At 37.3% G+C, this 18459-nt stretch overlaps 1 protein-coding gene across 1 annotated transcript in view; it reads right to left on the reverse strand.

The window, feature by feature from the left end:
- The window catches only part of LOC126188009 (probable 2-oxoglutarate dehydrogenase E1 component DHKTD1 homolog, mitochondrial), a 356616-nt gene that overhangs the window by 99576 nt on the left and 238581 nt on the right, over positions 1–18459 (reverse strand). Inside the window, exon 13 of the mRNA XM_049929425.1 lies at positions 995–1134. Coding sequence (XP_049785382.1) covers positions 995–1134 — 140 coding nt within the window. The remainder of the gene's footprint in view (positions 1–994; positions 1135–18459) is intronic.

Below are 18459 nucleotides of genomic sequence, written 5' to 3' on the forward strand. Positions count from 1 at the left end.
CTGTGAAGGTCCAAAACAGTCTCATCTGCCACTACTAATTCAAGTTTTGGTTGTCTGCCTTTTTTGATACCTGATTCACTCTTTACAAATGATCACATTGGCTTAGACTTGTTTTTATCATTAGAAATATAATTACTATTAGCCCATTTTTTGGCTTGTCTCACTACTTTATCAAAGATTTTTTTTATATTGCCTTACATAATTTAAGAATTCTGGGTTTGGATTGACTTTTGCCTCCATACGAAGTTCTCTTTTACTCACACTTGAAATCTGAATATTCCTTGTTATCCATGATCCCTTCTTAGGTGTGTCAGTTTTTATAGTCATAAAAGGAAAGCATTCATTGAATGTCATCAAGAAGGCCCCCAGAAAGTTGTTGAAATTTTCATTCACTGAGGACACAGCAGTAAACAGTGAAGTTTTGTTTTAGATGATTTATGCAACTAATCTGAATGAGTAATGAATGAAACTGATATACTGTGACAGCTGTATTTGTTGTGATCTATGGATTCATATGTGTTGGTGAAGTGAACAGACATGCAACATGATACAACACATGGAAAACAGAGAATTAGCTTCAACTGGTTGTTTGTAGAAGTATAAAAAAATTCAGTGTGTTATGAATGTCTCCACAGATTAGGGTATGTAAAGATTAGGGATGGAAAAGTACTCTAAGTAGATTTTGCAGTGTTGCTGTTAGTAATTAATATCTATTCAGCATATCCTGAAAAGTAAAATCTTATTTGACTTTAAAGAAAGAAAGTAACTTTTTCACTGAAGTACAAAAAAAAAGGAAATAATGGTTAAGTCTTTTTGAAATATGAACTAGAAGAAACAGTGCAAAGTATCATTAAGTTGCTTAATCTGTTTTGTACCAGATTTTTATGGCTTGCAGGTTCTTGTATTGTTGAAGGTAACATAGCTTTCCTCAGAACATTGTTAAATAAAGGCTGCACAAATAAACGTTTCAGCAATACATAGTAGAACTTCATACCTCAAGGTGTCCCTCCTGCCCCTCCACTAAATCATTCAGTGGAATGTACATTTCATTTGTTGACTGGTCTACCAACATCACATGCCGATGTGAAAATGTACCTCTACCCACATCCTGTCCACTAATGCGAACATTGTACCCTGCAAGTAAATATATGAATTGTCATACATTGTCACTGCATACAAATTACAATTGTTTTAATGCTACTGTACCTGAAGTATACCCTGTAAGGAATTCAGTATAATAAATAAAATGTAATTTTCATCTACAACACAGTTTTCAAGCACAGGTGTGTAGGTGGGAAAAAGGCAAATATCTCAGTCCAGCATAGAGACAACAGTGATTCAAACAGAATTTTCTTATTGCTGTGTTAGCACATGTTTTGTAACAGAATATGTCAGGTGTTAACTTAATCTGTGGACTGGTATTATTTATACAGAATTTTTAAAACAAGCATTTTGTGTATGTTGCTTCACATTGACAAACTCGAACACTGCACATCCTTAAAATCCATTACTGTAGATGGTTTAATACCAAAGAAAACTCATTCAAAGTTAGTTGTGATTTATAATAAATTTGCTCCTTCACTTACAAAGCAAATAAATAATGGTGTATTCAAATATACCATAACTTTCTTGCAGGTGATTCACATGATTAATGTCCCAAATCTCCAAACACAGATTAGAAATTTGAGAAAACACACAAAATGGGTTTGGATCATACAAGTTATATCAAATAGCTACATCATAACTAATCAAAAGAAAGAGTGTGGTCTACAACAAAGAGGTAGAAGGCAGAATTCATCTGCCACAAAAGTGTGGCCAATATCTTCTGGGATGGGAAACAGATGTCTGCCTATTGAAGAACTTATGGAGTGTAAAACAATGAGTGCTGAATGCTATGCAAATCAACTGTATCGTCTGGATTAAGAAATAAGCAAAGAGAGGCATAGTTTGCAAAATGTATAAAAGAAAATTAAATAAACAAAATAAATTATGTTCCATCAGAGCAATGCTTATTTCCCCAGAGGCGTTTAAGACAGTGGGACAACTGAGGGATTTTAAATACTATTTATTGGAACATCTACCTTGTCTACAAGATATGGGCCCTTCTGACTTCCAACAAATTGTACATCTTAAGAAATTTATTACTGAAAATCTTTTAGAGTCTCATGAAGGGGTTATGGCAACTATAGACAGGTATTTGCAGACTTTTAGAACTGCGCTTGAAGAATGGATTGTACTCACTGTAAAAATATTGGAAGAAGTAGAGCTACAGAAAAGGGGACTACATTGAAAAATAAATGCATTTTTATGTAAAAACACAATATTTCAATCCAAAGCCTACACATTTTTTACTTGTCCTTATACATCACACATGAATGACCAGAGCTGCTTATGGTAATTTGATAAGGTTCACAATATGCAGCTTTGTTCCTAATATGAACTGTGGGTCTCTGATGTTAAGTTCTGTGGAAATCTTTAATGGATTCTTCAATATTCCTGTAACCAACTATGGGTGTGATACCCTACATTTCTACCATATGCTCAAAGCTGTAAGATACTCCTAAATGGCTCAGGATTGCATTACATACATACCATGTATATATCAGTGCTGATGTCTGAGTGCGGGATTCAAATGCCTGTCACTTCAGATGAAATTATTTGCGACCAGCTATAGAATCATTTGCAAAAAAGTGTCAAAACAGTATGTGTTTTTGAAAAATGGTGAAGTTCACATAAGATGCCCAAAATGACAAATTGACAACAGAGATATTTGGGATAAATCTAACTGTTCACTAAAAGAACAACATGTGTGTGACTGGAGGTAGCGTGTTAATTTTCAATCCATGTGTGACAAAACAAGCTGGGATATTTTTTCTTCCCCTCTTGTTTTGCCATCTGTTTACTTAAATTCTTTTTTTCATTTTTGAACTAATTGCCATTAATATATGTGAGTATAATCTGTATTTTCATAAAAGAGAAAGGTTTCATAGAATTTAACACCAGTAATTAACATTTTTGTCAAAAGTATTGTTTGCATAACTATATATGTTAATTTCATTATTTAAATAAATAATTCAGCCGAACCCTTGTAGTAGAAGGAACTTTTCTTCCCCTCTTGTTTTGCATCTGTTTACTTAAATTATTTTTTTTCATTTTTGAACTAATTGCCATTAACATACGTGAGTATAATCTGTATTTTCATAAAAGAGAAAGGTTTTAAAGAATTTAACACCAGTAATTAACATTTTTGTCAAAAGTATTGTTTGCATAACTATATATGTTAATTTCATTATTTAAACAAATAATTCAGCCTAACCCTTGTAGTAGAAGGAACTGATAAAAGGAACGAATTTTTGATGTGTTCAGTTAATTGAATGAGTTAAGTTTTAACTGTAATTTTTGTAAGTTTAACTTTGAACAATGTGTAGTTTCAGTACGTGTTATTGTGAAGGTATATAAGGGCCCAATTTTGCTCCTGAGACAGTCAGTCCATGGCCCAGTTTCAGATGAGGAGCCTACGTTGGTCAGAACAATAGCAATGCTTCAACTTAACTGTGAAATAAGTGTTACACAATTAGGCCATGTGTTAAAAACAAGGGAAGTGTCTGCTCCTTATGTATCTTTCTATTGTCCAAGAACTGTGAACTTTGTGGTTAGGTTTTTACTGCTTGTAGATGTTCAACAGGAAACTACTGTAGCAGTATTTGGAGGTTTGCTTGCACACTATTAATGAGGCTTATCGAAAGTTAAACAACAGTGCACTGGCCATATAACTGTGTATTATTAGGAGGTTGTGAACAGCGAAATTAAAGTACGTTGAAACACAACTGTGCACCTGCCAGCTACATTACTTACAGTAGTCAGTGTTGGAATCCACAACCCATTTTTCAGCCAGTGTAGCAATGCAGTATGTCGACACTGAGGACAACAAACGAAGAAACAAAGTAGGTGAACTGCTACACACAGAGGCAGAAATTTTGTTTGGACTGAAATGTTTAAGGTATTGTTAACTAGTAATGATAGACACTGTCACAACAGCAGTAATGTTGTATGGAACTGGTGTCCATTAGCTCTTAAGGACAGCTTTGCCTAAACATTTATCTAGTTATTGTGTTTCCTACATGGCTGTCCATTCAGCACATCTTATACTTGGCAAGTCATATGTCCCATATAAATAATCCCATTCGTTAATATGTATGATTTTGGTTCCTGGTCCATTTCAGTTCTATTAGAGGCCTGGAGAGGAAAAAAGGATCGACTAATTTTGAATGTTTTTCAGTGAAGTGGCACTGTCCAGAAGGCAAGACATTTCAGCAAACCAACTTGTCATCTTCAGATGTTCCTAATGACTAGTTGTTTTCAGCTGGGCACCAGCTCTGAGTGCAGACTTGGTGTGGTCGTTGGGGAAGTGTGACAACGGGGGCTTGATTCAGGGTCCGCAGTCACGTTGCGGCCAGCAACGGATGCAGGTCTTTGCTGGTGTGACATTAATGTATCCTTATCTTCTTCAGTTGCCATGACATGAGCAGATTTACATAAAGATTTCTGCTGCACTTTGACCATGCTCAAGGCTATGTCCCAGGCCTGACTTAATTGAAAGCCAATGTCTTTATTTATTAGTTCACCATATAGTTGACTCTCTACAACCTCTGTTAGGGTACACTCCCAGGTTTGGATTGTTGGAACAACTTGGTGCTGTCCATGGGACATGCAGTGCTTTACCCCAGCAGACTTTGTCAGCTGTTCATTGTCAGTGCGGTGTTTATGTTCAGTGTACCTATCCTGTTACATCCAGATAGTCTGACCTATATACATTTTTATGCAATGGCAAGGGATGTGGTAGACTCCAGGTTTCTGGAGTTCTTCGGCATCCTCGACTGATTCCAACAAGCCTTTCATCTTAGTTGGTGGGCGAAAATGCACTTACTATTACATTTACAGAGTATTCTTTTGAGTTTTGATAACGAGTTTCTGATGTATGGGATAACTGTCACATGAATAGGTTTTCCTTCATCCTCAGTAGGCTGTGGTCTTGGCTTCTTCTGTCTTATGGTACTCTGCACCTGGCAGTTGCTGTAACTGTTTGTACAGAACATAGCTTGTAGGTGCTGCAGTTTGGCTGCTAGACTATCATGTTCCGTCTGTACAAACAACCATATGGAGTAATTATGGACTGCCTGCTATCACTAATGGTGGCCAATATGTTCATGGAGGCACATGAAATAGTAGTCCTGGAGTCAACAGTCTACAAGCCCTCATGCTTTTCTTTTATATGTAGGTGATACATTCATAATCAGTATGGATAACATCACTTACAAGACTTCCTTCAATGCTTAAATCACTTCTCCAGAACATCCAATTCATGATGGAAATAGAAGAAAAAATTAACTTCCATATTTGAATGTGCTCATCAAGTGATTACCACACGGCACACTGGGATACAGTTTCTACCATAATGCACACATGTACAGATTTGTACTTGCATGTCTCCAGCTGTCATGCCCCTCCACGATGAGAAGATGTCCTAAACACACTAGTCCACAGAGTACACAAAATCTTGGACCATGGCAGCCTAGTAGCCAAACTGCAGCACCTACAGGTCATGTTCTGTACAAATGGTTCCAATAACTCTCAGGTGGAATGTGCCATAAGACCAAAGAAGCCGAGACCACAACCTACTGAGGGTAAAGAGAAACCTGTTGCAATGGTGATTATGCAACATGTTGGGAACATATCAGTGATAATCAGAAGACTACTCTGAAAAAATAATGTCAAGTGCATGTTCCACCACCAGCCAAGACAAAGTCTTGTTGAGATTAGTCAGGGATGACCTAGGACTCTGGACACTGGGAGACTATTGCATCTCTTGCTAGTGTGGGAAAATGTATATAGGTGAGGCTATCCAAACAGTGTAGGAGAGATGCACTGAGCATAAACCTCACACAGACAATGAACAGCTGACAAAGTCTGCTGTGACAGAGCACTGCATCCTCCATGGACATTCAATGAATTACAATGACATCAAATTGTTTCAATGATCCATTAAGGCAACCCCCTCTAGGACTGTATTGTAAAAGTGTCTGTAGAGATTTAAGTACATAATGAACTACAAAAATAAAGACAGCGACTTTCAATTAAGAAAGGCCTGGGACAGTCTCAAGCATGATCAAAGGACAGTGGCAATCTATGTGAAAAATCTGTTCCCATCATGGTAATTGAAGAAGATGAGGGTGCATAGTCATCACACTGGCGGAGACCTGCATTCAGTACGTGCTGCAATGTGACTGAGGCCCCTGATGTTGAGGCCACTGATGCCATGGCCTCTGATGTCATACTTGCCCGCCATTGTACCAGGTTCATAGCCAGACCCAGCTGGCTGGAAGCTCTGGGTGAGGGGAGGTGATATAAAGGCAGCACCCCACAGAAAAAAATCAGTCATCAGGGAACATCTGAAGATCACAAGAAGTTAGTTTGCTGAAATATCTTCCCTGCTGGCCAATGCCATTTGGCTTCATTCCTGAGAAATATTCAATATCATACTACACTAGAGAAACTTAAAACTATACAGTGTCCACGAACATTTTGTTAGTGCATGGGGTGCCCCTGCAACTTTCAGAGAGACAAGCAGATATGGAAGGAGGATATTATGATCATGGTTGATATCTAAGCATTTCTTTGTGGAATTGCATGAGTGTAACTGCACATACAGGGTAAGCAAATGGAGGTATACTCTTGTGGAAGAACTCTTCTTATTGTTTGTTTAATTGAGGAAGAAATGAGTGTCACACTACAGCATTGAAAATGCATTGTCACTGGATACATTAGATGTGCCAGTTATACCAACACTCAGAATAAAGACAAACAAAAATGTATGAGGGTGGTTCAAAAAGTTCTCGGAATGACCACAAGAGGTCAGTGCTGTCGCAACAAGTTGTTCACGTAATATTCATTGGATTGTTGCCTGTAAACACATGCCATGTCAGTGCACTTGGAAGAGAGGTGGGCTGGTGATGTGGCTCTGTTGTTGTTCCCGCATAGTGATTTGCGAAGATGGAAAAAAAATCGAGATTTGAGCAGTGATTAAGTACTTCATAAAGAAAGGTATAAAAGCAGAGGGCAATCCTGCCGATCTCCAGAATACACTGGCGGATTCTGCTCCTTCATATTCAACCATTGCCAAGTGGACAAATGAATTTAAATTTGGTCAGTGGAGCTTAGATGATGATCCGTGCAGTGTTCGGCCAAGATGTGTCACTACACCACAAATTACTGCAGAAGTGCACAAATTGGTCATGGAGGGTCATCCATTGAAAGTGCATGAAATTTCTCATGCTTGCCAGATGTCATCTGAAAGGGTATATCACATTTTAATTGAAGAATTAGAAATGAAAAAATTATCTGTAAGATGGGTGCCATGACTCTTGACATGCGCATGCACTCATTTGCCATCGCCATGGCAAAATTACATGAACTAAGGTATGAATTGTTGCCACATCTGCCTTATTCACCTGATATGGCTCCATCAGACTTCCATCTCTTCCTAAAACTGAAAATTTTTCTTGGTGGATGAAGATTCACTTCAAACGGAGAATTGATAGCTGGAGTTGATGACTATTTTGCAGGCCTGGAGGAAATTCATTTTCGAGATGGGATCAAGACACTGGAACATCATTGGACCAAGTGCATTAATCTACAAGGATACTACATTGAGAAATAAAAAATGTTTCAGTGCTGTAAGTATTTTTATTCTATTCTGTTCTGAGAACTTTTCAAACCAACCCTATAAATTACGGATTCACCACCAAGTGCCAGTATATACTGGATAAAATTATCACTATCATGGGTCCACTGCAGAAAAAATAAATGTAAAGTAGCCAGGAATGTTATTAATAAATTCAATAAAGAAAACAGTACCCTATTGACTGGGATACTCTCAATGAATATTTTGTAAATAGTGCCAGACCCACCACTCCACTCAGTGTGTGTGTGTGTGTGTGTGTGTTTGTTTGTGTATGTACTCTATCCCTTTAAAGGATTATTTAATTTGTTTATTTATTTATTTACTTGTGTGTGTGTGTGTGTGTGTGTGTGTGTGTGTGTGTGTGTGTGTGTGTACCTGTACCTGTACTCTAAGTTTCTACCATTCGGTTATTGGCTTCCTTTAATCCTAAACTTTTTCCACTTCCATTTCGTATTTTACACATCTTATTCATTCATTCATCATGTCCCATAGATCCCATAAATAAGGAGACCCTTCAGTATTGCAGAATGACCCAAGGTATACATTACCAAAAAGCAACTAAATTACAGAAACCTAATTTGTACACAATACTGACAATAAATGATCACTATACTGGCCAATGTTGTTTGTGCTTATGCCAGATCCTAGTAAATTAAAACAAAAGTTGCCACTGATCTAGTTATATTAAGTAACTGATGTTTATCTTCCATTAGTAACCTATTATTTATCAGATTATATCAGCATTTTTCAAACAGCATAGTTAAATACATCTATAAATACACAGTCATCACTACAGTATGTGAGTAATTGTTATTCAGCTTTAGAATGAACACTGATACTTACTATATAGTGGCCAGAGACAGTAGTCATGCATGTGTGAGCTGTGCTTGTGTGAATGTGCGTATGTTTTCTACTTCAGAAGAAGGTCTTTTGGCCGAAAGTCCAGATATACAGCAGTGTTTACTTGAAGCTGTCTCTGACTCAATGTCTCCTCTATTTTGGTGAGCAGCAATCTGTCCTTTTCATAATATATTCTTTGTATACATCATCTGAATATCTGGACTCGAGGACTGAAAATTTCTGTTAACTATGTAGTAAGTACAAGTATTCATAATAATGCTGTGTTTCACATTGTTAAATATGTGAATACAGTGGTTCATGAGGTATGATTAATTTTTTTAATTGGTTGTGATTTCTAATTTCTCACTTTATGTTGGATGGAGGTTCATTCATTACCTTTGCCCCATATTTTATGACTTCACTCAAAATCCTAGACAAGTCTACATGGACATTTTTTTGGGTCTTGTATTGAAATTATTAAGACTGCAGTTCAGCTGTAACTGATTTTTACTGTTGGCAACAAAAACCATTAGTAAATGCACTGTGGAGTGAGTGTAAGAACTGGGCAATCCTTAAAGAGGCCTCTACAAAAATTTCTTGTTATCTAATAAACACAATATTCTTACTGTTTGCTCCTTATGAGGACATTATAGATTTGTTGATTAATATATCATGTAAAGTCCACCATTGTCACTTAGAGTTGGGACAAACCTAGTTTGGCCCATTTGTTTGAACTATGAGTGTTGCCACTGTGTCCTGCAATTTGGATTGTGTCTTATGTCTGGGTGGTTGCATGGCGTGGAGCAGTTGCTCGTCACTGAAGCAAGAGTAGAGCCAACACAGACTTGGTTGTGATGACCTGCCTGTGTGTGGAATGTTACATCTACATCTACATATACATATATACTCCACTAGCCATCAAGTGGTGTGTGGCGGAGGGCACAATTTGTGCCAAAGTCCTATTTCCCCCCTTCTGTTCCACTTGCAGATCGCGCGAGGGAAAAACGACTGTCTGAACCCCTCAGTACGAGCTCTAATTTCCCTTATCTTTGAATGGTGATCATTGCGTGATTTGAAAGTTGGTGGTAATAATATGTTCTCTACATCCTCGGTGAAGACTGGATTTCAGAATTTAGTGAGCAGACCCTTCCGTTTAGCGCGCCGTCTACCTGCAAGTGTGTCCCACTTCAAACTTTCTATGAGATTTGTAATGCTCTCATGATGGCTAAATGTACCAGTCATGAATCTTGCCACTCATCTTTGTACCTTCTCCATCTCTTGAATAAGAACCAAGTGGTAAGGGTATTATACAGACAAACAATACTCTAAGACTGGATGAACTAACGTATTGTAAGCTATTTCATTTGTTGAAGGACTGCCTCGCTTCAGGATTCTACCAATAAATTGCAATCTAGAGTTTCCCTTACCCATTACTTGTATAATCTGATCATTCCATTCGAGATCATTTCAAATAGTCACATCCAGATACTTGACGGATGTTACCACTTCCAAAGACTGGGCATTTATTTTGTACTCATACATTAATGGGAATTTTTGCATTGATATATGCAGTAGGTTACACTTACTAATATTAAGAGACAGCTGCCAGTCATTACACCACACATTAATTTTCTGCAAATCCTCATTGATTTGTTCACAACTTTCATGTGATACTACTTTCCTGTAGGCTACAGCATCATCGGCAGACAGACGAATTCTGCAGTCAATACCATCAACCAGATAGTTTATGTAAATCGTAAAAAGCAGCGGACCTATTATGCTGCCCTGGGGCACACCTGAAGTTACGCTTTTTTCTATTGAAGTCACCCTGTTCAGGACGAGATACTGCTCCCTGTCTGTTAGGAAACTTTCTATCCAACCACATATGTCATCAGATAGACCGTAAGCATGCACTTTTTGGAGCAAGCAACAATTTGGAACTGAGTTGAATGCCTTTTGAAAGTCGAGAAATATGGCATATACCTGGGAGCTGGTATCTAGAGCCTGTTGTATATCATGTACAAAGAGGGCCAGCTGTGTCTCACATGACTGCTGTTTCCTAAAACTGTGCTGGTTTCTGAAGATGAGCTTCTCAGAGTCTAGGAAGGTCATTATGGCTGAAAACAAAGTACGTTTCATGATTCTACAACAAATCAATGTCAGTGAAATTGGCCAGTAATTTCGTGCATCCAATTCTCTACCCTTTTTATAGATTGCTATGATCTGGGCCTTCTTCCAGTCCCATGGAACTTTCCACTGTTCCAATGATCTCTGATACATGATGGATAAGAATGGTGCTATATTTGTAGCATAGTCAACATATAATCTTACGAGGATATCGTCTGGGCCAGATGCCTTCCTGGCATCTAAGGATCTTAGCTGTTTTACAATCCCAGATACACTAAACACTATGTCAGCTATCCTTTTGTTTGTTCGATAATTGAAAGGGGGAATGGTGCTGCAGTCCTCTACCATAAATGAGTTTTTGAAAGCTAGGTTTAGAATTTCGGCTTTCTGCTTAATACCATCAGTTACATTATTCATACTGTCAGCAACAGAAGGTATTGAATTATTTGTAGCATTCATAGATTTTATGTATGACCAAAATTTTTTGGGGTTATTTTTAGAATCTGCAGATAAAATATTGCTTGCAAATTTGTTAAAGGAATCTCTCATTGTCCTTCTGACAGCTGCTTTCATTTCGCGTAATTTCTGTTTGTCAACAGGGCAGTGACTATGTTTAAAATGACTGTGCAAAATTCTGTGATTTCTCAGCAACTTCCTAATATGTTTGCTGCACCAAGGTGGATCCTTTCCCTCCCCTATATTTTTGCTAGGCACATACTTCTCTAGCACATGGTGGACAATACCTCTAAATTCTGACCAAAGATGCTCAATATCTTTGTGTCCCGCAGTGATTGCTTGGAGCTGACAATGAAGGTATTCATTAATGACACTTTTATTTGCTGTCCCAAACAAGAAAACTCTACACTGTTTCTTTGGTTTTTTTGCAACTTCCACTGACATTGAAGCCACAACAACATTATGGTCACTAATACCTTTTTCTAGATTAATTTCCTCAGAAAGATCAGGTCTGTTTGTTGCCAAGATATCTAATACATTCCCATGTCGAGTTGGTTTTCTAACCAATTGCTCAAGGTTGTAAGTTGAGAGTGCTCCTAGAATAACTTCACACAAGTCTTTGCTTCTGCCCCCTGTGATAAACATGTAATTTTCCCAGTCAATGGATGCCAGATTAAAGTCTCCACCTATAACTAATGGATAATTTGGATATTTATTTCCTACGTACTCAAGACTTTCCCTGAAATGTTCTGCGACATTTGTTGTGGATGCTGGTGGTCTATAAAAACAACCTAACACAATGGTCAATCTTTGTCTGATTGACAGCCTTATCCAGACCATTTCACAGTCCGACCCAGTATTGATCTCAACTGCATTTAAACAGCTTTTAACTGCAATGAACACACCAACTCCCATAGCATCAGTCCTATCCTTCCTAAACATTATCCAATCCAAGTTCAAAATTTCACTACTTTTTATGTCTGGTTTCAACCAGCTTTCGGTACCTAATACAATATTATAATTAATATGTTATTGTTTGGTGTGGATAGGGTTGGCATGGCTGAAGGTCAATGGCCTTGTGGCAGAGGTTAATAATATCACTGTCATCAGTGTATGCAACTGCATGGATTGCATTGACTGCTAGTGGGTATGGCAGTTTACCATGCAGAGAATGTATTCGTGGTGGTCATCATGTCTAGTATATCTGTGTATTGCTATTGCTGCAGGATTGCAAAAAGTCTGTGAGCCAGGACTAACTAGCATTCCAATGTTTTGTTTTTATCTGAGATCATTGCCATTTGTAGTTCTGGTGGCAGTTGGAGGAGCCATGATGTCTGGCATGAGACATAAAGGGTCAGGTGTATGGAGATGTCGTCAAAGCTGGCATTCCATTGCTGGGTGTGCCCTTGTAAACCACCTGTTACAAATGATGCTCTGATGTTTTCTCACGAAAACACGAGTGAAGCAATGCCCCTTTGGTTGTATCATACTTACTGTCTGCCAGTGGTGCTAACATGACATCACTGATAATGTGAGCATGATTTCTTATGTTGCTCAATACTGAGATGAATTTGACTTATTTTTGAAGATGCCTTGGCTTTGTAGGATGTAGTCATTTGTTTCAAACCAGGTTGCTGGATGTTACCACTGGAATGGTGGTAGCTCAGGACGAGAACTTTGTTGTGTATATGCTCCTTAAAAAACTGTTGTTGGTGTTCTGGGCCATGTGGTCTGAGGGAGATGGCAGTTGAAACATCTCACGTGGCTCAGCCAGCTGGACCTTGCTTGAGGTTATGAACAGATTCAGCTGGGTTGTGCCTGACATGGACAAATCAATAAAACCAAGTGAGGGGGGCTACCGTGTAGACCTGAAGTTGTTGACAGGATATTGACCTGTCAGTTCCAGGAAGCATTGAAGTTGCCACCAAAATCTGTGAGGAAGTTGGAAGTCATTACACATTCTTGGTGCACACATGCATAATTGTTGTAGTCCATAGTATGACATGTAAGAAAGTCACTTTCCAGTTTCACACATAACATAGACTGGTCCATGTAACAAACAAAATTATGTGGATCACCAAGATAGTGACTTTCTCATATCTGTTGTTCAAAAGAGCAGCAACTGTAGTATGACCCCATTGTTGTAGTGAAAGCAATCAGATGAAGTACACTGATTAAGTTATAGTAGCTGCTGTTGCTCCTGTGGACTCACCACTGTGTGAATTCTTGGTTGGAATGTTTATAATGAAATGCAGAGAGCAGATGAATGGAAATCATACACAATATATTGCTTAATATGGAGATACAAGATGTGTGTACATGCTATAACAGCACACACCAGACTCATAACATCAGAGATACTCTTCTCATGCTGCAAGAAAGCAAGCATGCATGGTGAGGTGCATGAAGGACTGATTTTTCCTCATCACTTGGCCAAGATCAGGACAATAGAACCTAGCATATGCTGCAAGCTGCTAACAAAGAGATTGTAGCATAAAATTCTACAGAATTAAATGCTTAACTATTGCTTCAAAACATGGCAAGATTGTGTAAGACTATGAAAAGGTCAAATATTGTGAATCTATGCATAGTTCGCTAATCAGTTCCTTTGAAAATCTACTTTTTGTTAAATTCCAAGAGGTGCATAATATTAAAGCTAGAAAGATCTCATTTTGGAATCAGATGCGGTTTATCAGAAAAAACTTATGGCAGAAAATTTTAAGAAGCTAACCTTTTTGAATTACTCTACTTTTTTGAGAACTTTATAGACACAAAATATTATAGTTAAAAAAGTTCTACTTCTGTCCGGAAGCTACCTCATTCACCTTTTGAATTATTAAGAAAAAACCAGTTTTCATACAAAAAAATTTTAAAAACAAATTAGGTTAACTAATCTTCATTATTAAGTTACAAAATACATATGGCCACTGTGAACATTATATTTACAATAAGTAATAATGAAGCTGTACCAAGTTTCAGGAAAATATTGTAATTTTACAAAGGTGTAGAAATTAAAACAAGGGGCAGTTCAGAGGCTACCATTGGCCCTCGGTTCCAAATGAAAAATTCTGGAGTTCAAAATTTAAGAGTTATGGGGCCAAGAATTTTATAGAACATAAATAAATATTTACTTAGAGAAAAATTGGAACCATTATTAGTCTTCAACTAACAACAATACAAATAATATGATAGTCATAAAGAGTGTTGATTGAGCGCTGCTGCCAACGATGGAAGCAGTTTTGGAACAAGTGTTTTCTTTGCCATCCACACTGAGCATATACAGGGTGTACATAAAGTCTGGGAACACTTTCAATTATTTATTGCACTAGAACAAAAAATTGTACAGATATGAAACATATGTCATTTTGAAGATTTTTTTTTCATTTATACTGCCACAGCATAGTTTGGAAATTTGCCAATAGTTTGTGCTAATTGCAAACATGGTGAGTTCAGGTGTAGAATAAGCCTTCTGTGTGTTGGAGTTCGACAAAAACAAGTGTGCTACAACTGTTCAATGAATATTTAGAACCAAGTACAGTAAGTAGGCACCAACAAGGAATCTGGAGTACAAAGCATCCACACGATTGCATTGCATCTGAGTGTGATTCCCCAAAGGTAAATATTATTTGTGCCTTGTCACATCAAACACAGTATGGCCATTCTTCTTCGCTGAGAGCACTGTCACTGGATATTCCTACTTGGAGATGTTGCAGCAATGGCTGATGCCTCAAATGCAAATGGACTCTCCCTTCATCTTTCAGCACCACCCCATTTTCATCGTGAAGTTTATGGGTATCTGAACACGGAGCAGCCACATCGATGAATTGGCCGTACTACAGAAGGGGAGAGCTGTTTCATAAAATGGCCTCCCCAATCACCAGATCTCATTCTGTGTGACTCTTTTCTGTGGGGACACATTAAAGATCTGGTGTATGTACCGCCTCTACCCTGTGATGTAGCAGAGCTCCAAGAGAGAATACGGGAAGTGACTGCCACAGTTGATGATGCCATGCTGGGATGTGTATGGCAAGAATTCGATTACCATATTGACATCTTCTGGGTCACTCATGGTTTGCATTTCAAATGTTTGTAAAAAATAAAAAAAACTTTCAGAGTTTCTCTTTCAAATGCAATATGTATGACATCTATACAATGTTTAGTTCTTGTGCAATAAATAATTGAAAGTGTTCGCAGGCTTTATGTACACCCTGTATAAAGAATGTGGTGTCTATACCTGGGAGCTTATTTGATCATTGTCAATCATACTGGAAGGTGCTAAACTCTGCTACAGAATGTACTATTATTTTGTATGTGATAGAGGCCACTTAAGCCTCAGATGGCTTTGAAGACGACTGACATTCTTTTGTTTCAGTCAAATGATATATCATATGTATCTTGTGCAAAAGTGTAAAAGTGAACGTACTTGGATTAAGAACTTATCTGGAAAGCCTGTCATTTGGTGTTCTGTTCTGTGTGCCACCTGCTGTATTATGGAAAACTGTGTGGCAAATGTCCAAGATTATTCCCCACTTTAAGGTAAGCAATTAACTTTACATAATCAGGAACAAAGAGAAGAAATTGTCTCTGAATTATGCTAAGTATGATAAGACAAGCTTTCACAATTTTCAAAATTGATACTTGTGCATGTGAAATGTAGACACAATATATTGAACAGTTAAATGACAGCAGACCTTTATTTATTGTTATGGCTCCTGACTCCTTTACATTATTCTCAGAGTGTTAGAACTTTTTATTTTAGTGTCAGTGAGCTAAATATTGGACCTGTGAACTGTAGACAATGAACAGCATATTCTCCATTGCTTTCTGACCATACAAATAGTTTCTAGGCACTTGTCAAGGGTTGTGGTATCAAAAAATTGTACAAGACTACGAAACATTTCAACTTATAAACTAAATACCAGAGAAAATAATTTTTACCCACCACCCCATAATGGAAGCTCAACCACTGACCAAAGATTCTTATTACCTCAGATATGCATTGTTGATGGTCAGGTACCCACAAAGTCAACGCAAGATTTCTGCTAGAAACATCTTCATAGTCAGCAGAATAATTGCTTTTTAGTGACGATAAATTTTGCAATCTCCTTAGGAATTGTGTTTATGAAACATGTTTGTTGATGGTGCCAATGTAAATCTAATGCATCTATATTTGATAGTTTATTACTGGGTGCATTATCTGTGCCACTGTGAGGAAGTAATCACTGAATCTGGTGACCAAAGTTCATAATGTGTCACCATTTCTGCCAGATTTATATTCTGGACAATTAGTTTAATTTGGATCACTAATTAGTTTGTTTGTTGTTTAATTAATACGTCAAACTGTTCTTGCTTTGTCCATGGAAAATCTTTTTAATGTGTAGTACTTATATTTTGCTTTTTTAATAACAGGCTGGAAGGTTTTACAACACCAGTGGTGATGAAGTTTCAACTGAAGACCACATTTCTCCTCTGAATTAAATAGAGTTCTCTTATTTGTACAAGATACTTGAATCCCAGGAGATATCCATTCTTTACCCTTGCTAAAACTAGAACTGAACTGCTCCCAAACAGGCCATGAAGGTCCAATGGTACCGACCGGCCGCCGTGTTGTCCTCATCCCATAGGTGTCACTGTATGCGGATATGGAGGGGCATGTGGTCAGCACACCACTCTCCTGGCCATATGTCGTTTCTGAGACTGGAGCCAATATTTCTCAATCAAGTAGCTCCTCAGTTTACCTCACAAGGGCTGAGTGCACCCTGCTTGCCAACAGTGCTCGGAAGACCAGATGGCCACCCATCCAAGTGCTAGCCCAGCCAGGCAGCACTTAACTTCTGTGATCTGACAGGAAGAAATAGTAGACTGTTTACCTTCAATGCTTTAAAAATTTTTCTTCAACTGATTCAAATATTTTGGAGAAAATACTGTTCTTGAAATGTCAGATAAAGAGACCTAGTTCTTTCAAAGTCTTTCTGATGAGCCGTGTATGATAACCAGGTTCCACGTATCTGTAATTTATTTATTTATCCATCCTTAGACAATACAAATTGCATGGATGTCGTCAGTGAATGTACAAATTATGGTATGAAGTCTATTTTCTTAACAAATGCCATTTACATTGTTTAATAAGCATAGATATTTTGATGTAGAACTCTAACATACATAAATACAAAGTCCTGCATACTTATTACATAAATGAAAAAAGATAATTTATATTGTTTAAATAAATATACTAGGTGTGTTGATATGGAACTAGCAGACATCAATACATAGGCATAAATAAATAGACATGAATGAAAAAAAATGATGTTAAGTATAACTTATCCTAGGTGTTCCCAACAATTCTTTGGTTTTCATTTAAGACATTCATCCAAAGTGTAGAAACAATGTTCTTGCAGTAACAGTTTAACAGATTCTTTAAAAGAATATGTACTGCTAACTTCTTTTATATTCTGTGGCAGCTTATTATAGATTATCATGCCTTGATAATCAAGACTGTTCTGAGGTTTTAGCTTATTTTTTTCTATTTAAATGGAGGCAATGACTCAGCCTTGTGTTATGATCACGAATAATGTTATTCAAGCCATAATTGTCAAGATTTTTTCCAATATACATTGTGGTCTGAAAAATAAACTCACAAGGAACAGTCAGAATGACCAGGTTTTTAAATAATTCTTTGCAATGAGACCATTTATTTCATTTTGTCATTATTCTTACAGCTCTCTTTTGTAATCTGAAAATGGTTTGTAGATTCTGGGTACTATTCCCTCAAATAATAATAATAATAAAGATTTTATTGTCTTTAGGCCATTACAGCAATTGACAACATCAAATGAAGTTACAATTTATAATACAGTGTGATAAGGTATTGACTACTGAAATATTTTAGCTTATATTACAATAAATGTACAGTGGGTCATCTGTTGGATTACTGCATTTTACAGTTGAAGAATTCATTGATATCATAGAATGGGTGGGCAATAAACCATTCATGCAGTCTTTCTTTGAATGTATGTTCAGGAAGATCCTGTATGGCATGTGGCAGCTTATTAAATAGTTTGTGCCCTGTGACTTCATAGCTATTTATTGATTTTGATAGTCTGTGGTAAGGCGTGTATATGTGTTTGATGCTTCTTGTGTTGTAACAATGTACATTTTCTCTACGTTTCACATCTTGTAGGTTCTTCTTCGTAAAGATTAAGACATTGTATACATAGAGGTTTATTACAGTCATAATTTTTTGTTTGGTAAATAAGGGTTTGCAGTGAGCCTTATGTGAAGAATTTGTAATTATC

Source organism: Schistocerca cancellata, chromosome 5 (genome assembly GCF_023864275.1).
Source record: "Schistocerca cancellata isolate TAMUIC-IGC-003103 chromosome 5, iqSchCanc2.1, whole genome shotgun sequence".
Lineage (NCBI taxonomy): Eukaryota > Metazoa > Arthropoda > Insecta > Orthoptera > Acrididae > Schistocerca > Schistocerca cancellata.